The sequence below is a fragment of the Carettochelys insculpta genome, chromosome 11, assembly GCF_033958435.1.
Source record: "Carettochelys insculpta isolate YL-2023 chromosome 11, ASM3395843v1, whole genome shotgun sequence".
NCBI lineage: Eukaryota > Metazoa > Chordata > Testudines > Carettochelyidae > Carettochelys > Carettochelys insculpta.
The window spans coordinates 49,262,777-49,283,379 of NC_134147.1; the positions used below are offsets into that span (position 1 = coordinate 49,262,777).

The following is a 20,603-nucleotide window of genomic DNA, read 5'->3' on the forward strand; positions in this document are numbered from 1 at the left end:
AAGGGCTTGTTGAAGTCTGGATTTGCCAGCACCGGGGCCCTGACCAGAGCCTCCTTCAGCGCGCAGAGGGCCTCTTGGCACTGCTCGGTCCAGACCACCTTGTCAGGCTTTCCCTTTTTACACAGCTCCGTGAGGGGGGCTGCGATGGAGCTAAAGTGGGGCACAAACCTCCGGTAGTACCCCGCCATCCCAATGAAGGCCTGGACCTGCTTCTTAGTCTGGGGTGTGGGCCAATCTCTGACAGCCTCCACTTTAGCTGGCTCTGGCTTTAAGCAGCCGCTGCCCACCTTGTGGCCCAGGTAGGTCACCTCAGCCATTCCCACCTTGCACTTCCCTGCCTTGATAGTCAGACCGGCCTTCTGGAGTCGGTCCAGCACCCGCTTGACTTGGGACATATGGTCCTCCCATGTCTGGCTGAAGATGCAAATGTCGTCCATGTAAGCCAGGGCAAACCTCTCCATCCCTTTCAGTAGCTGGTCCACCAGACGCTGGAAGGTCGCGGGTGCCCCCTTGAGGCCAAAGGGCAGGACCAGGAACTCGTAGAGCCCCACAGGGGTGATGAAAGCCGACTTGAGCCGGGCATCTTGGTCTAATGGCACTTGCCAGTACCCCTTGGTGAGGTCTATGGTGGTGAGGTAACGGGCTCCCCCCAGCTTGTCTAAAAGGTCATCAGGCCTGGGCATGGGGTAGGCGTCCGATACAGTGATGGCGTTAAGCTTGCGATAGTCCACACAAAACCGAACAGACCCATCTTTTTTTTAGGGACTAACACCACGGGAGAGGCCCAGGGGCTGGACGAGGGTTGGATCACCCCCAGAGCCAGCATGTCTTCAACCTCCTGCTCTATGTCCTGAGCCGTCTTCCCTGTGGCTCTGAATGGCACACACTTGATAGGGGCGTGGGTGCCTGTCTCTATTCGGTGGAGAGCCAGGTCAGTGCGTCCGGGTCTGTCCAAGAACAGCTGTTGATGTGAATGCAGCACCTCCTTGATCTCCGTCTGCTGGGCAGGGGTCAGCTGGTCTGAGAGGGGAATAGACTCCAGCAAGGAGCCGGCTCCAGTCCTTGTGAGCAAATCCACCAAGGGATCATCCCCCTGCCCCTCCCAGTGCCAAGTTCTGTCTGTCCCAGTAAGGTTTCATCATGTTCACATGATAGACCCGGTGGCTGTGGGCCTGGTTTGACAGTTCCACCACATAATTCACGTCATTTAGCTGTTTGACGACCCTGAAGGGCCCATCCCAGGCCGCTTGCAGCTTGTTCCGCCGCACAGGTACAAGGACCATCACTTGGTCCCCGGTGGCATAGGCTCGGGCCCGGGCGTTACGGTCATACCAGACCTTTTGCTTCCTTTGGGCCACGGAGAGGTTCTCCCTGGCCAGGCCCATGAGCTCGGTGAGTTTTTCCCGGAAGGTCAGTACATACTGTACCACTGACTCCCCTTCAGGAGAGGCCGTCCCCTCCCACTCTTCTCTGAGCAAGTCCAAGGGTCCCCGTACCCTCCTTCCGTACAGCAGCTCAAACGGGGAGAACCCTGTGGATTCCTGGGTGTGATGGAGTGGGGGGAGTGCATGTGTGAGTCAGGCTGGGTGACTGAGGCTAGCAGCAGCTCCCAGTGGCTAAGGATGACCCTGGGGCTACAACTGGCAGGTAACACCTCTGCCCTGAACAAAGAGGAGGGAGGAGCTGAGCTGGGTTTTTTGAATCAGGGGTGGCAGTTAGGAAGCTGGGGAAAGAGGAGCTGGAAGGCAGCCAGCCTGAGGAGGGGGAAAGCTACACCCCAGTGGGGCACCCCTGTGATGGAGCGGGGGATACCTGTGTGTGTGTGTGAGTGGCTCACAGAGGGTGTGGGGCTCCTGCTGAGGGTAACCCTGACAACCAGGTAACACCTTTGTACTGCAGACAAAGGAGGAGGTGGAGCCTGAGGGGTTTGAATTGGAACTGGGAGTTGGAAGCAGTTAGTCTGGGCTGAGGGAGAGAGAGACCAAGGAGGGGGCAAGGCCCCGGCTCTGGGGGCCCCTCGGGGCCTCCTCTCCCCAACATGGATTGGACTGGCTGTCTCTGCCGGCTGCACTGACTCCTCTGTACGATGCTGTGTCCTGTCGGCTAATAAACCCGCTGTTCTCCTGCTAAGTGAGAGACTCTCCTGCCTGCGGACAGGGTGCAGAGCTTGGGGGACCCCAGAACCCCATCACACACCCCTCGGGGTCTTCTCCCCAGGACGGGTTGGAAGGACTGTCTCTGGCTGCTGTGCTGTCGCTTCTGGGAGAAACTGGGCATCTGTTGCCTAATAAACCTTCTGTTGTACCTGCTGAGTGAAAGTCAATCCTGCCAGCAGACGGGGTGCAGTGCAGAGGGATCCCTGAACCTCATCACACTGGGGCACCTCCCTGTATGCAAACAGCAGGTGGGGTAAGTACTTGTCCCAGTCATGGGGGTATTGATTCAGGAAGGTTCTCAGCATCTGCTTCAGAGTCCCATTGAACCTCTCCACCAGCCCATTGGTCTGCGGGTGGTAGGCTGTGGCCCAGGTGTGCCGGACCCCACACTTGTCCCACAAGCTTTGCAATAGGGCTGACATGAAGTTGGACCCCTGATCTGGGAGGACCTCCTTGGGGAACCCCACTCTGCTGAAAATGGACAGCAGTGCATACGCCACGGTGTCAGCGTCGACAGAGGTCAAGGCCACTGCTTCTGGGTATCGCATGGCAAAATCTACCACCACAATATGTTTCTTCCCCAAACGCGTTGCCTTGCTGAAGGGTCCCACTATATCTATAGCCACTTTCTGGAAAGGCTCCTCTATGATGGGCAGTGGCCTCAGGGCAGCTTTCCCCTTGTCTTGGGTCTTCCCCACCCTCTGGCAGGGATCGCAGGACAGGCAATACAGACGGACAGCTGCAAAGATCCCTGGCCAAAAAAAGTTCTGTAACAACCTTCTCCTGGTGCGGTGGATCCCCTGGTGTCCTGCGAGCGGGACATCATGGGCTAGGTACAGCAACCTACGCTGGTACTTTTGGGGAACCACCAGTTGCCTCTGGACCTTCCATGGCTCCGCTTTGCGTCTGGGAGCCCATTCCCGGTACAGGAATCCCTTTTCCCACAGGAATCTCTCCCTGCAGCCCTCCCCCCAGCTGTGGAGCTGGGCTGAGACTGGCCAGTTCCCTCAGCTTCTGCAAGGAGGGGTCTCTCTGCTGCTCTGCCTGGAATTCTTCGGCTGGGGCAGGGGCGGAAGCCACTTCCACTTCCCTGTCTGGCTCCGGCACCACTGGCCTGTGAGATCTGGTTTTTGGGGACCCCCTTTCTCTCAGGGTTGTCCCCCTGTGGCTTCTGTGGCTTTGGCTGGGCCTGTACCCCTGAATCTGGGGAACACACCCCTCGTTTTCTTTGGCTACGGGTCAAGACCAGGGCACGAGGGCGTTCACCTGGCCAGTTCTCCAGGTCACCCCTGTGATGGAGTGGGGGGGGTGCATGTGTGAGTCAGGCTGGATGTCCGAGGCAAGCAGCAGCTCCCAGTGGCTAAGGATGACCCTGGGGCTACAACTGGCAGATAACACCTCTGCCTGAACAAAGAGCAGGGAGGAGCTGAGCTGGGTTTTGAATCGGGGGGGGGCGGCAGTTAGAGGCGAGGAGAAGGGAGAGCTGGAAGACAGCCAGCCTGAGGAGGGGAAAGCTACACCCCAGAGGGGCACCCCTCGGGGTCTTCCCCCCAGGACAGGTTGGAAGGACTGTCTCTGGCTGCTATGCTGTTGCTTCTGTGAGAAACTGGACATCTGTTGCCTAATAAACCTGCTGTTGTACCTGCTGAGTGAGAGTCACTCCTGCCAGCGGACGGGGTGCAGTGCAGGGGGACCCCTGAACCCCATCACACTGGTGTCAGAAGTGGGATGCACTGCACCCACGGATGAGCTCCCAGCAGTGGCTGACTGAGCACCAGAGAAGGAAGGAGTCTCACAAGAGTCAGAGGGGGAACAGAGCCATTCCTGCAGCTGCTGCTGGTGAGTGGATACCCTGGGAGATAGCGGGGAGATGGATTATACCCGACTCCTGAAGGCAGAGCTAGCGGGGCTGTGCAGAGAGAGGGGCCTGACCGTGGGGAAGGCGACCAAGGCCCAGCTGATTGCACAGCTGGAAGAGAATGACCGATCCGGGGGGGCAGAGCCTGTCCCGGCAGAAAGTGGCCGGTCAGCCTCGGGAAGCTTTTCGGATTCTCCGACAAGAGCAGGGGCTCGACGCTGTCCGACAGACGCGGTGCCCACCAGGTCGCACTCAGCTAGCGGTGGTCCATCGCGGGCAGAGTCCCCCGCCGCAGAGCTGCGACGGCTGGAACTCGAGGTGAAATTAAAGGAACTGGAGCACCAGGAACGGGAAAGAGAGCGTGAGCATGAGCGACAGGAACGAGAAAGAGAGCGTGAGCGCCAGGAACGGGAAAGAGAGCGTGAGCACGAGCGCCAGGAACGAGAAAGAGAGCGTGAGCACGAGTGCCAGCTACAAGAGAGACAGCGGGAGGAGAGAGAGCGAGAGCGGGAGCATGAGCGAACCATGGCAGAGGCGAGACGCCAAGAGACCCCAGCTGCGGTAAGCGGGGAGAGGGCCAGACGGCTCGGGGTGGCCAGTCACTTGGAGACGCGTGTGCTGGCCCAGTGTCAGGACACAGGGGACATGGACGAGTTCCTTACCGCCTTCGAGCGAGCCTGTGAGTTGCACGAGGTTCCCCCAGATGAGTGGCTCCGGCACCTCACCCCCTTGCTGGGCCGGAAGGGCGCAGCGGTGCTCAGCCAGCTGGTGGGGCTGCAGCCTGGGGACTATGAACGGTTCAAACAGGCCCTGCTGCATAAGTTCGGGCTGACTCCGGAGATGTACAAGAAGAAGTTCCAGAAGGCGCAGAAGAGGCCAGAGGAAACCCACGTAGATACAACCGCCCGCCTGAAGCAATACTACCAGAAGTGGGCATTCGGAATGGGAGTCCAGTCCGTAGAGGACCTGATCGAGCTGGCGGTCGTGGAGCGATTCTACGAGATGTGCTCACCTGACCTGAGGGTGTGGCTCGTGGACCGGAAGCCGGGGGACTCACATGATGCAGGGAAACTGGCAGATGACTTCACAAACAGCCGGGCCAGGTTTGAAAGTGAGCCCCACAAGGAGAGGGAGTCTCGGAGGGCGTTCACCTTGCCAGTTCTCCAGGTCAGCCCCCATCAGTACATCTGCCGGCAAATGGCTGTGCACACCCACCTCCTTGGGGCCTTCCTTCTTCCCCCATTTCAGGTGCACCCTCGCCATGGGCACCTTGAAAGGGGTCCCATCAATTCCTGTTATCGTCAGGTGGGAATTGGGTATCATGCAGCCCGGTGCCACCACCCCGGGTCGGGCCAGCGTCACGTCAGCGCCTGTGTCCCAGAACCCCATGACCTTTTTCCCGTCTACCTCGAGGTGTTTGAGACACTTGCTCCACAGAGGCGTTGCCGCCCCCACTCTGTAAACTGACCTCTGAGCATTTGGTCCCCCTGAGGAGCTGGTCCGTGGGGCGGACTCGGCCCAATCCGAGTTCCCACTGTCAGCACCCCCTGTGATGGGGTTCAGGGGTCCCCCTGCACTGCACCCCGTCCGCTGGCAGGAGTGACTCTCACCCAGCAGGTACAACAGAAGGTTTATTAGGCAACAGATGTCCAGTTTCTCACAGAAGCGACAGCATAGCAGCCAGAGACAGTCCTTCCAACCTGTCCTGGGGAGAAGACCCCGAGGGGTGCCCCTCTGGGGTGTAGCTTCCCCCTCCTACGGCTGGCTGCCTTCCAGCTCTCCCTTTTCCTCCCTCTAACTGCCGCCCCTGATTCAAAACCCAGCTCAGCTCCTCCCTGCTCTTTGTTCAGGCAGAGGTGTCACCTGCCAGTTGTAGCCCCAGGGTCATCCTTAGCCACTGGGAGCTGCTGCTAGCCTCAGACATCCAGCCTGACTCACACATGCCCTCCCCCCACTCCATCACACCCCCCGCCTTGGCCGCCAGCCTCTCTGGCTTCTGGGACTCCACCCAGTTGACTCCACGACCCCCCGGCCTGCTCAACCTGTCTGGGAGCTTGGGGCACTGGGCTGCTCTATGCCCCTTTCGCCCACAGCAATAACAGCCTGGGTCTTGTTGTGTCCCTCGGGCCGGCTGCTCTGTCCAGGCTCTGCTTGGCTCTCTGGCGGGTGGGTGGTCGGCCCCTCTTTCCTGGGCTTGCCCAAGAGGTGGTCCCCTCTGTCGTACGGTCAGGAACTGGTCTCTCTGAGATTCTCGGTCTCTCCGGGACTCCCTCTCCCTCCCGGACTCCCTCTCTTTGTGGGGCTCACTTTCAAACCTGGCCCAGCTGTTTGTGAAGTCATCTGCCAGTTTCCCTGCATTTTGTGAGTCCCCAGGCTTCCGGTCCAGGAGCCACACCCTCAGGTCAGGTGCGCACATCTCGTAGAATCGCTCCACGACCGCCAGCTCGATCAGGTCCTCTACGGACTGGACTCCCATTCCGAACACCCACTTCTGGTAGTATTGCCTCAGGCGGGCGGTTGTATCTACATGGGTTTCCTCTGGCCTCTTCTGCACCTCCTGGAACTTCTTCTTGTACATCTCCGGAGTCAGCCCGAAATTATGCAGCAGGGCCTGTTTGAACCGTTCATAGTCCCCAGGCTGCAGCCCCTCCAGCTGGCTGAGCACCGCTGCGGCCTTCTGGCCCTGCAAGGGGGTGAGGTGCCGGAGCCACTCAGCTGGGGGAACCTCATGCAACTCACAGGCTCGCTCAAAGGCGGTAAGGAACTCGTCCATGTCCCCTGGGTCCTGACACTGGGCCAGCACACGCGCCTCCAAGTGACTGGCCACCCCAAGCCGTCTGACCCTCTCCTTGCTTACCGCAGCTGGGGCCTCTTGGCGTCTCGCCTCTGCCATGGCCCGCGCATGCTCCCGCTCTCGCTCTCTCACCTCCTGCTCTTGCTCTCTCGCCTCCCGATCTTGTTCTTTCTCTTCCCGTTCTCGCTCTCTCTCCTCCCACTGTCTCTCTTGTAGCTGGCGCTCGTGCTCACACTCTCTTTCCCGTTCCTGGCGCTCACGTTCCCTCTGCTGTTCCTGGGCTTACAGTTCCTTTAATTTCACCTCGAGCTCCAGCCGTCGCAGCTCTGCGGCGGCGGACTCTGCCCGCGATGGACCACCGCTAGCTGAGCGCGACCTGGCAGGCACCGTGTGTGTCTGACGGCGTCGAGCCCCTGCTCCTGTCGGAGAATCCGAAACGCTTCCCGAGGCTGACCGGCCACTTTCTGCCGGGACAGGCTCTGCCCCCCCGGATCGGTCATTCTCTTCCAGCTGGGCAATCAGCTGGGCCTTGGTCGCCTTCCCCACGGTCATGCCCCTCTCTCTGCACAGCCCCGCTAGCTCTGCCTTCAGGAGTCGGGTATAATCCATCTCCCCGCTGTCTCCGGGGTTATCCACTCACCAGCAGCAGCTGCAGGAATTGCTCTGTTCCCCCTCTGGCTCTTGTGAGGCTCCTTCCTTCTCTTGCGCTCAGTCAGCCACTGCTGGGAGCTCATCCATGGGTGCAGTGCATCCCACTTCTGACACCAGTGTGATGGGGTTCGGGGGTCCCCCTGCACTGCACCCCGTCCACTGGCAGGAGTGACTTTTACTTAGCAGGTACAACAGGAGGTTTATTAGGCAACAGATGCCCAGTTTCTCACAGAAGCGTCAGTACAGCAGTCAGAGACAGTCCTTCCAACCCGTCCTGGGGAGAAGACCCCGAGGGGTGCCCCTCTGGGGTGTAGCTTTCCCCCTCCTACGGCTGGCTGCCTTCCAGCTCTCCCTTTTCCTAGCCTCTAACTGCCGCCCCCGATTCAAAACCCAGCTCGGCTCCTCCCTGCTCTTTGTTCAGGGCAGAGGTGTTACCTGCCAGTTGTAGCCCCAGGGTCATCCTTAGCCGCTGGGAGCTGCTCTGCTTGTTTCTCACATCCAGCCTGACTCACACATGCACTCCCCCCACTCCATCACACACCCCCAGGAGAGTGGCTCCCCCCAGGGCTGTATGGGCAACACCCAGGTAAATTACCTCCCCCGCCCCAGCTGGGCATCTCTGACACCCGCAAAGGCCCAGCCTGACAGAGGAGCTGCCCGGGTCCCGCTCACCTGGCCCTGGGCGGAAATGCAGTGCCCAGCCGGTCGTCTGCGGGGATGGTGTTCCCACAGGGGCTGCTGGCGGCGATGGGCCCAGGACGCAGCACCCGCAGCTTCACCTCCTCCCATGGCTCCGGAAGCTGGGAGCCCAGGAGAGGCCAGTCAGAGGAGCAGCCGCCTCGGGCTGCAGCTGGGGGCTAGGGGAGGGCAGGGGCGGGGCGCAGGGCACGGGCAGCAGCCGGGGAGCACGTGGCATGGCTGGGTTTGAGGGGACCATGCAGATGGTGCTGCCACCCTGGTCCGTGCGTCCACCAAATCTGGGGCCAAGTAAGCCCTGGGAGGGGTTTAGCAAGAGCTTCCGAGTCATGGGCCCTGCATACGGCTCATACGCGCGGGTCAGTTATGAGCGTCGGCTCTGGGCCGGCACTGACGCGGCAGCTCCGGGACACCTCCCTGGCCGGAGGAAGCCGCACTCCACCGACCACGGGCCTGGCCAGGGGCCAGTCCGCAGCTGAGAGGTTTGGCCGCGGACGTGTAACCCAGCAGAGGCCATGGAAAGGACCTGGACGGGCGCCCTGCCCTGCCCTGCCCTGCCTGTGGGACAGGCTCCGGCCCGGCCGTGCTGCCCCACAGGAGAACGATGGGATTCCCTCCACGTGGGCCCGGGGACAAAGGGGACCCCGAGCGAGGTTCCTGCGTTGGTCTTCGCTCCAGCTCGTCGGTTCAGGAGCGTCTGCGCCGGGCGCTGAGCCCGGCAGGATCGCCGACCCGGCCTGACAAAGGACACACTCCAGAGACTTCCCAGACAGAGCCTGCTCCGCCTCTGCTGCAGCCTGCACCAGAACTGGGGGCCTGGGGCGCGGCACCTGATCCCCTTTTCCTGCTCTCTCCATCGCCCTTTGGCTGTTGGACTGGAACGGCCGGGCCCAGCGCGCGGTGCTGAGAGCTGAGCTACGCGCTGCCCTGGGGCTGGGGCTGGGGCCGGGGCTGGTGCGATGGGCTCTCACCTCCCACCTGGGTCGGGAGGGGCCTGGCGGTGCCCAAGGGGAGCTGGGGTGGCTGAGGGAAGTGCTGGGGGGACGTGCTCTGTGTGATGGTTCGGTGCCCTGGCCGGGCTGTACGGAGCCCGGTCTCAGCACGGTGCCCTGTTGGCCCTCTCAGCCGTGCCCAGAAAGTTTCCAATATTACAGTGGGGCAGTGGCCCGAGGCTGCAGGCGGCAGCCAGGGGAGGGGAGAGGCCCGGGGCACAGTTGGGAGCTGGGAGAGGGGAGCTGGGGGAGGGGAGAGGCCTGGGGGCAGGAGCCAGGGGAGGTGAGGCCCGGGGCGGGAGCCGGGGGAGGGGCATGGCCACGGGGACTTGCCTGGGGCTCGTAGCGTATCACCACGTCGTACTCCATGGAAGCTGGCACGTCGCTGACCAGGAACTCCAGGGTGCTGCCCTCTCGCACGTGGGCGAACCCCACCCCTGTCCACGTGGCTGGCCGGCTGGGGGGCTGCGCCCTCTCCACTCCCACGCCCTGCCATGAAGAGAGCCTGGCTGGCACTGGCACTGGCACTGGCCGGGGGCCTGGTTGCCCTCAGGGGGCAGGGGCCCCCTATTTCTCTGCTGCCTGCTGCACACTGAGCAGCCCCAGGCTCAGGGCTGGTCCCCTGGCTGGCCTGGTGCTGGAGGGAGGGCAGCTGGATTCACACGCTGGGCGCTGGGCGGACCCGGCGGTGCTGCCCCCGTCCCAGGCTCCCCTCCCCAGGAACGGCAGCTGAAGCCGGGTCTCGCCGCTCACCTGGCGCAGCTGGGCCTCCTCCGCCTCGTAGGTGTAGTGGTCCAGGCGGGCGCTGTAGAATCCGGCCTCCACCTGGGCACATGTCCGGCCCGCCATGTGGCTGCGGCAGGGGCACTGGCCCGTCCCACTGGCACACCTGGCAGCAGAGCAGCGTCAGGGCAGCAGTGCCCAGCGGCTCCGGGTGTGGCGCCCACCTTCCCCCGCCCCGCCCCGCCCCGCCCCGCCCCGCCCCGCCCCGCCCCACTCACTGGTTGTCCCAGGCACCGCCCACATCGCAGGCACAGGAACGGCAGCCAAGCAGGTCGTGGCCAAGAGCCCAGTGCTCGGGCTGGGGACAGAGACTGCATCAGAGCCCTGACCTGCCTGGCCCCACGCCTGCCCCACACACCTGGCCCCAGCCCCCCGCCTGCCCCACACCCCGGTGCTGGCCCCACGCCCGCCCCAGACACCTGGCCCCTGCCCTGCCTTGGACAACCACGTGATCTGACAAAATGGGAATGTTCTTAATGGTCTCTCTGAGAACTGTGTGTGCCTCAGGTTCCCCATGCGGTACGTGGGTACCAAGATGGCGGGATGAGGGGGCTGGAACCGCAGTGACCCCTGCCGGGCAGGTGTGAGGTGACTGGAGGCCTGGGCACAGAGAACAGCTGACGCTACCCTGGGCACCAGATGGCTGGCGCCTGCCGGGGCAATGGAGAACAGAGCCAGGGGGAGCGGCTGGCCCCAGCAGACAGAGGGGTGTGGGGCCGTGGGGGCTGGGCTGCTGGAAGTGGACAGTCCCCGGGCACAGGACTCGGGGGGAGGGCAGTGTTCCCATGGGGTTTGCTGCATCACCGGTTGCTGTGACCTGCTGGCTGATAACCCCCGGGGTGCCGGCCCAAGGGGCACTCAGGGGGTGGCTGGGGGCTGAGCTCGCCGAGCTGGAGCCAGGGGCCCCGAGGGGAATCCCACCCACCCAGCCTGGGCCACGGGACACCTGCCCCCGCCCCTGCAGGCCCAGCCCGGTGACGGCCGGCACTCACCAGGCACTGCTCACACCGCTGGCCCGTCACCAGGCGCTTGCAGAAGCAACCGCCGCTGACAGGGTCGCACTGGGGCCCGTCTGGCACCGTCCCCTGCGGGTGGCACCGGCAGCCTGCCACACGGGGGGGGGGGAGGAGGCGACGCCAGTGTGTCACTGGGGGCACCTCCCGCCAGACCGTTCCCACACTGCCCTCACGGGCAGCGCCCCCTGCTGGGAGCCCCCAGCAGCGCCCTGCCCCACAGTGCCCCCTGCTGAGAGCCCCAGGCAGACCCCTGCCCCGCCCCCATCCCACAGCGCCCCCTGCTGGGAGCCGCCGGCAGCGCCCTGCCCCATCCCACAGCACCCCCTACTGGGAGCCCCTGGCAGCACCCTGCCCCACAGTGCCCCCTGCAGGGAGCCCCCCCAGCAGCACCCCGCCCCACAGTGCCCCCTGCTGGGAGCCCCCGGCAGCTCCCTGTTCCATCCCACAGCACCCCCTGCTGGGAGCCCCCAGACAGCACCCTGCCCTGCCCCACCGCGCAGCCCCTCCCTCAGCCAGTGCCCGTCCCACCCCTGGGCTGGGAGCGTTTTCTGCAGCCAGCTCTGCCCGTGCCCCGGTGCCAGAGGCGGGCGCGGCGGCTGCCCAATACCCACGCCGGCAGCCCTGCGGGTTGTCTCTGCTGAGGCCAAAGAATCCAGGCTTGCACTGGTCGCAGCGAGGGCCCTGCACGTGCTCCTTGCAGCGGCACTGCCCCGCGATGAGCCCCAGGGCCGGGTCGTCCTGGGCGTCACACATCCCGCCGTCCAGCGTGCCAGCCGGGTCACAGGCACAGGCTGCGGAGCCGCAAACGGGAGTCAGCCGGGCTGGTCCGGCCTGGGCCAGGCTGCAGCTGGGCCCCGCCCCCGGGGGAGCGCCGCGCCCCAGGGCCCCTCACCTCGGCAAGCCCCTGGGTCCCGCAGGTCCCGGCTGGGGTCGCGGTAGTAGAAGGGCTTGCAGAGCTGGCAGCGGCGCCCCATGGTGTTGTGCTGGCAGTCCTCGCACACGCCCCCGCTGGCGTTGCCCGTGGCCAGGTACACGGCCATGTCGAAGTGGCACCGGTGCGAGTGCTGGTTACAGTCACACTCTGCAGAGACACCAGCGCCAACACCACCCGTCACCAGCCCCACCACAGGGCCAGTCTCAGCCACGCCTCCCGCCCTGCCACCCAGCCACCGGCCACGCCCCTACCCTGGCCACGCCTCCGGCCAGGCCACCCAGCCACCGGCCACGCCCCTACCCTGGCCACGCCTCCGGCCAGGCCACCCAGCCACCGGCCACGCCCCCACCCTGGCCACGCCTCCGGCCAGGCCACCCAGCCACTGGCCACACCTCCGACCACGCCACCCAGGCTCTGGCTATGCCCCCACCCTGGCCACGCCTCCGGCCAGGCCACCCAGCCACTGGCCACGCCCCCACCCTGGCCACGCCTCCGGCCAGGCCACCCAGCCACTGGCCACACCTCCGACCACGCCACCCAGGCACTGGCTATGCCCCCACCCTGGCCACGCCTCCGGCCAAGCCACCCAGCCACTGGCCACGCCCCAGCCCAGCCCCAGGTCACAGTGCCCACCCCCAGCCATGCCCCGTGCTGGCACTCACTCCTGCAGGCGTTGGTGCTGCGCCCCTCGGCCGGGCGCCAGGGCAGGTCGTTGTAGAAACTGTCGCACCTCTCGCAGTTCAGGCCCTGCGTGTTGTGTTTGCAGGCGCACCTGCCATGCACCTGTCCGGGGGCACGTGTGAGAGGCCTTCCACCGCCCGGTGCGTCCCAAACCGGTGGGGTCCCCAGGCCTGCTCGGCTCTGCCACCCAGTGGCACTCTCTGCCCCGCCCAGCCCGCAGGAGAGGGCCAAGGCCCACCTCGACATGAGCCAGCCAGCCCCGCCCCGCCCACCAGCAAGGGCTCTGCCCAAACCTGCCCAGCCCGTACCCGCCAGCAAGAGCTCTGCCCCAGCCCTGCCCAGCCCACGCCCGCCAGCAAGAGCTCTGCCCCAGCCCTGCCCAGATCACTCCCGCCCATAAGGGCTCTGCCCAAACCTGCCCAGCCCGCGCCCGCCAGCAAGGGCTCTGCCCAAACCTGCCCAGCCCACGCCCACCAGCAAGGGCTCTGCCCCACCCCTGCCCAGCCCACGCCCGCCAGCAAGGGCTCTGCCCCAGCCTGCCCAGGGCGCAGCAGGGCCCAGCGGGCCGGGCCGGGCGGCGCAGCCCCTACCATGCCCTCGATGTGGGCTTGGGCGCCAGGCGCGGGCGCGCACTCGGCGGCATGGCCGTAGCAGAAGCAGCTGCCGCGCAGCACCAGCTCGTAGAGCGCGTAGTAGTACTTCTCCCGGGCCTCCGGGCGCGAGTCCAGCAGCGTGTCGCCCAGCGTGTGCAGCTTGCTCAGGTTCACCCGCAGGTTGGTGACGCGCAGCAGGTCTGGGGGTGGGCGGATGACAGCGATGTGGGGTGCCACCGGGGGCTGGGCATGGTGCCTTGGGCAGCTGCTGCCCCTGCGCTCACCCCGCCCTGCTCTGGGGCCCAGCGAGCTCGCCCGTGGGCAGGGAGGGGACAGGGAGGCCTGGCCTAAGAGCAGCACAGCCGGGAGAACCCAGCCCCACACAGAACCGAGCAGCCCCAGGCTGAGCCAGAAGGAGGGCAGACTCAGCACGATGGGGCTCGAGGCAGGATCCCCCCACGGCCCCCCGCACCTCTCCACAATCCCCCTAGAGCCCCTCTGCATCTCCCCAGGAGCCCCCTAGATCCCCCCCACTGCAACACCATCCCCCCTAGAGCCTGCACCGCCCCAGGATCCCCCCTGCACCTCTCCACGATCCCCCTAGAGCCCCTCTGCATCTCCCCAGGTGCCCCTCTAGTGCCTCCTGTCACGTGACCAGATTTTTATACTGGTCTGGAGACCATTTTAACACCCTGCGTGGCTACTGGCCCAATGCTACGCCGGGGCCGCGTGCGGTGTCCAGGGGAAGCTGAGGGTGCCCTGCGTCTGTGTGTGCTACTCGCGTGGCCGTGCCGTGGCCGTGGGCAGAGATACAGACTTCAGCGCTGCAGCTGGGTGAGAACGTTTGCGTCTGGAGCTTCCCAGTGGGAGGTGAACTCGGCCCCAGCCAGGGCACTGGGCTGAACAGGGAGGTACAAACCAGGTGCTCAGACACCGACCCCACCTCCCGGGTACCTGGCTCCCGTCAATGGGATGTGGCCACTGCTCAGGTGACCGGGGCTGAGCCAAAGGAACAGGCCCAGCTCAGACACGGGAGCCTGTCCCCTGGGATTCGGCCCCTGGCAGCCTGCCTCACCAGCCCCGCTGCGTCAGGTAGGGGCGGCCCGGCCCGGCCAGGCACTACGGGAAGAAGAAGGGCTTTGTCCCTGACTAGAGCCGAAGAGGCAACACAAGAGTAAACAATGCTGTGGACTTGGCAGTGGCCATCTTGGCTCTTTTGTCTTTTGGTCTCCATGGGTCCATGTCCAGCACGTGGGCCCCGCAGCCGGGTCTACAAACACGCCAATGGCTGAATCTATGTGACCAGAAATGAACGTTCAGAGACTCTCAGGAACCAGCAAATAACACCACTGGCTGCGTCAGTAGTTGTGACTGATGCGTGTAAAGTGCTGTTGGAACCATCCTTCTCTCTCACCCTGGTCTTCCTTTTGGATTAATAACCCTTTAGGGATTAGAGCTAACGAATCGGTGGGCGTGTTCTTGGGGTAAGAGACAAGTCTATATTGACCAGCGTCTGGGGCTGGGTCCTTTGGGGTCTGGAAGGATCTCTGCAGTGTTGGGTGAAACAGGCTTAAGAGCCTCTCGCCTAAGTTTGGGGTTGCTGGTCTGGGCTGGGGCAGCAGCTGGGCAGTTGGTGGGTTTGCTTTAGTGGCCTCTGGCTGGCCATGGGGCTGGCAGAATACGTTTGTGGCTGGTTGGATTTGCCTTGGAGAAGGAAATCCCAGCCTGGGGCTGTCAGTGGCCTGGATTTTAAGCAAAGTTACCCTGGATTGATTTCTCCAGCTGTGCCTGGAAACCCCGTCCTATCACAGACTCTCGTACCTCTCCGCCATCCCCACTAGAGCCCCCTGCACCTGCCCAGGATCCCCCCAGAACCCACCTGCCTCTCCACAGTCCCCCCTGACCTCCCTAGTACCTCCCCAGGATCCCCCCCAGACCCTCCACACCTTCCCAGGATCCCAAGAGTGTCCCCCATACCTCCCCAGCATCTGCCCTAGAGCCCCCATACCTGGCCACAATCCCCTCTAGATCCCCCCATACCTCCCCAGCATCTGCCCTAGAGCCCCCATACCTGGCCACAATCCCCTCTAGATCCCCCCATACCTCCCCAGCATCTGCCCTAGAGCCCCCATACCCGGCCACAATCCCCCCTAGATCCCCCCATACCTCCCCAGCATCTGCCCTAGAGCCCCCATACCTGTCCACAATCCCCTCTAGATGCCCCCATACCTCCCCAGGATCCCCCCAGACCCTGGTGCTGCTCCCTGGGCCACATTCCCATTTGCCCCACTGGGGCTGAGCCCAGGGCAGAACTCACTCTGGATGGCTGGGCTGTAGGGGTCTGCCATGGGGATGGCTGGGTCCAGGACTCTGTAGATCACCTGCAATGCAGAAAGTGGCAGTGGAGGGGTGGCCAGGGACCCCTGGGGTGCAGGCCAAAGGCACAGCCTGGCCCTTACCAGCAGCGCCCAGCCCAGCCCCACCTGGGGGAGTGCAGCTCAGCCCAGCGCAGGCCACTGACCCCTTACCCAGCTGGAGCAGGGATGCGCCAGGGGCTGGAGTTGACCCTGCTAGTGACCCCCCTGGCAGGGCCACCGGCCCACGGCTCTGAGCAGTCTCCCACCAGCTGGCACCCAGAGCTGCACTCACCCTGCACCAGGCCAGGGCCCCTCTGCTCAGAGCCGGGGACCGGCAAGTGGGGCTGGGGCTGGGGAGCAGCACCCCGGGGCGGGCAGCTGGGTCTCCCTTCCCCGGCCTGAGCACAGAACAGAACCGGAGGGAAGCCCACCAGCCCCTGCCTTCCAACAGGGCGGCTCTGGGGACCAGCAGGGGTGGGAGCAGCAACTAGGGCAGCAGTGTGGGAGTGGGGAGGACAGCAATGGGGGTGAGGGGGGCGGGGGTGGGGTGATGGGGCAGGGGCAGCGGTGACGGTGATGGGGCGGGGGCGGGGTGATGGGGCGGGGGCAGCGGTGACAGTGATGGGGCGGAGGCGGAGTTATGGGGCAGGGGCAGCGGTGACGGTGATGGGGCGGGGGCGGAGTTATGGGGCGGGGGCAGCAGTGACGGTGATGGGGCAGGGGCGGGGTGATGGGGCGGGGGCAGCGGTGACAGTGATGGGGCGGGGGCGGAGTTATGGGGCGGGGGCAGCGGTGACGGTGATGGGGCAGGGGCGGGGTGATGGGGCGGGGGCAGCGGTGACAGTGATGGGGCGGAGGCGGAGTTATGGGGCAGGGGCAGCGGTGACGGTGATGGGGCGGGGGCGGAGTTATGGGGCGGGGGCAGCAGTGACGGTGATGGGGCAGGGGCGGGGTGATGGGGCGGGGGCAGCGGTGACAGTGATGGGGCGGGGGTGGAGTTATGGGGCGGGGGCAGCGGTGACGGTGATGGGGCGGGGGCGGAGTTATGGGGCGGGGGCAGCAGTGATGGTGATGGGGCAGGGGCGGGGTGATGGGGCGGGGGCAGCGGTGACAGTGATGGGGCGGGGGCGGAGTTATGGGGCGGGGGCAGCAGTGACGGTGATGGGGCAGGGGCGGGGTGATGGGGCGGGGGCAGCGGTGACAGTGATGGGGCGGGGGCGGAGTTATGGGGTGGGGGCAGCGGTGACGGTGATGGGGTGGGGGCGGAGTTATGGGGCGGGGGCAGCAGTGACGGTGATGGGGCAGGGGCGGGGTGATGGGGCGGGGGCAGCGGTGACGGTGATGGGGCGGGGGCGGAGTTATGGGGCGGGGGCAGCAGTGACGGTGATGGGGCAGGGGCGGGGTGATGGGGCGGGGGCAGCGGTGACAGTGATGGGGCGGGGGCGGAGTTATGGGGCGGGGGCAGCAGTGACGGTGATGGGGCAGGGGCGGGGTGATGGGGCGGGGGCAGCGGTGACACTGATGGGGCGGGGGCGGAGTTATGGGGCAGGGGCGGGGTGATGGGGCGGGGGCAGCGGTGACACTGATGGGGCGGGGGCGGAGTTATGGGGCAGGGGCGGGGTGATGGGGCGGGGGCAGCGGTGACGGTGATGGGGCGGGGGCGGAGTTATGGGGCGGGGGCAGCGGTGACAGTGATGGGGCGGGGGCGGAGTTATGGGGCGGGGGCAGCGGTGACACTGATGGGGCGGGGGCGGAGTTATGGGGTGGGGGCAGTGGTGACAGTGATGGGGCGGGGGCGGAGTTATGGGGCGGGGGCAGCGGTGACAGTGATGGGGCGGGGGCGGAGTTATGGGGCGGGGGCAGCGGTGACGGTGATGGGGCGGGGGCGGAGTTATGGGGCGGGGGCAGCAGTGACGGTGATGGGGCAGGGGCGGGGTGATGGGGCGGGGGCAGCGGTGACACTGATGGGGCGGGGGCGGAGTTATGGGGTGGGGGCAGCGGTGACGGTGATGGGGCGGGGGCGGAGTTATGGGGCGGGGGCAGCAGTGCCGGTGATGGGGCAGGGGCGGGGTGATGGGGCGGGGGCAGCGGTGACACTGATGGGGCGGGGGCGGAGTTATGGGGTGGGGGCAGTGGTGACAGTGATGGGGCGGGGGCGGAGTTATGGGGCGGGGGCAGCGGTGACAGTGATGGGGCGGGGGCGGAGTGATGGGGCGGGGGCAGGGCTGCGGTGATCGGGCTGCGGGGGTGGGGGGCAGTGCTTGGCAGCAGGGGCACCTGGTGAGCGGGGAGGGGTGCCGAAGCCCCCCAGCTGCTGGGCCCAGGGCTCCCCAGAGTCTCTGGGACAGTGTTTCTGGGAGGCCCCAGAGCTGCCCAGCCCCCGGAAAGAGGACAGGTTCCCCGACCGCACGGCGTGGTGCTGCCCTGGCCTGGCCCCTCCCCGCCCCGCCCCGCCCCGCCCCGCCCCGCGCCAGCCGGCGGAAGGGGGCCCCGGGCAGCGGCCAGGCCCCACTCACCTCCCCCTCGGTGGAGGGCTCAATGTCCGAGTAGCGGGACTCGCAGATGACGTCGTCCACCCTGCGCAGGGGCGCTTGCGGGGCGCCGGGAAAGGCCGATGCACAGTCGTAGGCGAAGTACCGATAGACCCTCCAGGTGCGCCCGAAGTCCGCCGAGCGCTCAATCAGCATCGCCGCCGGGCGGAAGGTCTGGGGAGAGACGGGGGGCTGGGAGGGGCCGGGAGGGCCCAGCCTGGCCTGGCCGTTGGGGGTGGGAACGGCTGTGATGGAGTGGGGGGAGTGCATGTGTGAGACAAGCAGAGCAGCGCCGAGCAGCTAAGGATGACCCTAAGCTGGCAGGTAACACCTCTGCCATGAACAAAGAGCAGGGAGGAGCTGAGCTGGGTTTTGAATCGGGGGTGGCAGCTAGAGGGTTTGGGGGAAGAGGGAGCTGGAAAGCAGCCAGCCTGGCGAGGTGGGGAAGCTGCACCCCAGAGGGGCCCCCCTCGGGCTCCTCTCCCCAGGAAGGGCTGGAAGGACTGTCTCTGACTGCTGTACTGACACTTCTGTGCTGAGCTGCGCCTGTCGCTTAGTAAACTTCCTGTTCTACCTGCTGGGTGAGAGTCACTCCTGCCTGCGGACGGGGTGCAGTGCAGGGGGACCCCTGAACCCCATCACACTGGTGTCAGGAGTGGGATGCACTGCGCCCATGGATGAGCTCCCAGCAGTGGCTCACTGAGGACAGGAGAAGGAAGGAGCCTCACAGGAGCTGGAGGGGCCAGAGGTGGAACAGAGAGATTCCTGCAGCTGCTGCTGGTGAGTGGATACCCCGGGAGACGGTGGGCAGATGGATTATACCCGACTCCTGAAGGCAGAGCTAGCGGGGCTGTGCAGAGAGAGGGGCCTGACCGTGGGGAAGGCGACCGAGGCCCAGCTGATTGCCCAGCTGGAAGAGAGTGACCGATCCGGGGGGGCAGAGCCTGTCCCGGCAGAAAGTGGCTGGTCAGCCTCGGGAAGTGTTTCGGATTCTCCGACAGGAGCAGGGGCTCGACGCCGTCAGACACACACGGTGCCCGCCAGGTCACGCTCAGCTAGCGGTGGACCATCGCGGGCAGAGTCCCCCGCCGCAGAGCTGCGATGGCTGGAGCTCGAGGTGAAATTAAAGGAACTGGAGCGCCAGGAACGGCAGAGGGAAAGTGAGCGCCAGGAAAGGGAAAGAGAGCGTGAGCACGAGCGCCAGCTACAAGAGAGACAGCGGGAGGAAAGAGAGCGAGAGCGGGAGGAGAAAGAACGAGAACGGAAGGAGAGAGAGCGAGAGCGGGAGCATGAGCGGGCCATGGCAGAGGCGAGACGCCAAGAGGCCCCAGCTGTGGTAAGCGGGGAGAGGGCCAGATGGCTTGGGGTGGCCAGTCACTTGGAGACGCGTGTGCTGGCCCAGTGTCAGGACCATGGGGACATGGACGAGTTCCTTACCGCCTTTGAGCGAGCCTGTGAGTTGCACGAGGTTCCCCAGCTGAGTGGCTCCGGCACCTCACCCCCTTGCTGGGCCAGAAGGCCACAGCGGTGCTCAGCCAGCTGGAGGGGCTGCAGCCTGGGGACTATGAACGGGTCAAACAGGCCCTGCTGCATAAGTTCGGGCTGACTCCGGAGATGTACAAGAAGAAGTTCCAGGAGGCGCAGAAGAGGCCAGAGGAAACCCATGTAGACACAACCGCCCGCCTGAGGCAATACTACCGGAAGTGGGTGTTCGGAATGGGAGCCCAGTCCGTAGAGGACCTGATCGAGCTGGCGGTCGTGGAGCGATTCTACGAGATGTGCTTGTGATGGAGTGGGGGGGGTGCATGTGTGAGTCAGGCTGGATGTCTGAGGCAAGCAGCAGCTCCCAGTGGCTAAGGATGACCCTGGGGCTACAACTGGCAGGTGACACCTCTGACTGAACAAAGAGCAGGGAGGAGCTGAGAGGGGTTTGAATCGGGGGTGGCAGTTAGAGGCTAGGAAAAGGGAGAGCTGGAAGGCAGCCAGCCTGAGGAGGGGGAAGCTACACCCCAGAGGGGCCCCCCTCGGGGTCTTCTCCCCAGGACAGGTTGGAAGGACTGTCTCTGGCTGCTATGCTGTTGCTTCTGTGAGAAACTGGACATCTGTTGCCTAATAAACCTGCTGTTGTACCGGCTGAGTGAGAGTCTCTCCTGCCAGCGGACGGGGTGCAGTGCAGGGGGACCCCTGAACCCCATCACAGTGCTCACCTGACCTGAGGGTGTGGCTCATGGACCGGAAGCCAGAGGATTCACACAATGCAGGGAAACTGGCAGATGACTTCACAAACAGCCGGGCCAGGTTTGAAAATGAGCCCCACAAAGAGAGGGAGTCCCGGAGCGAAAGGGAGTCCCGGAGAGACCGAGAATCTCAGAGAGACCGGTTCCTGACCGTACGACAGAGGGGACCACCTCTTGGGCGAGCCCAGGAAAGAGGGGCCGACCACCCACCCCCCAGAGAGCCAAGCAGAGCCTGGACAGAGCAGCCGGCCCGAGGGACACAAGACCCAGGCTGTTATCACTGTGGGCGAAAGGGGCATAGAGCAGCCCAGTGCCCCAAGCTCC

At 65.2% G+C, this 20,603-nt stretch overlaps 1 protein-coding gene across 4 annotated transcripts in view; it reads right to left on the reverse strand.

Annotated features, from left to right (window-relative positions):
* The window catches only part of LAMB2 (laminin subunit beta 2), a 66,535-nt gene that overhangs the window by 24,924 nt on the left and 21,008 nt on the right, over positions 1–20,603 (reverse strand). For all 4 annotated transcript variants that reach the window (XM_075005608.1, XM_075005609.1, XM_075005610.1 and 1 more), the window contains 11 exons: positions 18,028–18,216; positions 15,472–15,535; positions 13,152–13,354; positions 12,543–12,663; positions 11,839–12,027; positions 11,558–11,737; positions 10,923–11,035; positions 10,149–10,228; positions 9,901–10,036; positions 9,481–9,636; positions 8,132–8,259 (listed from right to left, as the gene is read on the reverse strand). In XM_075005608.1, coding sequence (XP_074861709.1) covers positions 8,132–8,259; positions 9,481–9,636; positions 9,901–10,036; positions 10,149–10,228; positions 10,923–11,035; positions 11,558–11,737; positions 11,839–12,027; positions 12,543–12,663; positions 13,152–13,354; positions 15,472–15,535; positions 18,028–18,216 — 1,559 coding nt within the window. The remainder of the gene's footprint in view (positions 1–8,131; positions 8,260–9,480; positions 9,637–9,900; positions 10,037–10,148; positions 10,229–10,922; positions 11,036–11,557; positions 11,738–11,838; positions 12,028–12,542; positions 12,664–13,151; positions 13,355–15,471; positions 15,536–18,027; positions 18,217–20,603) is intronic.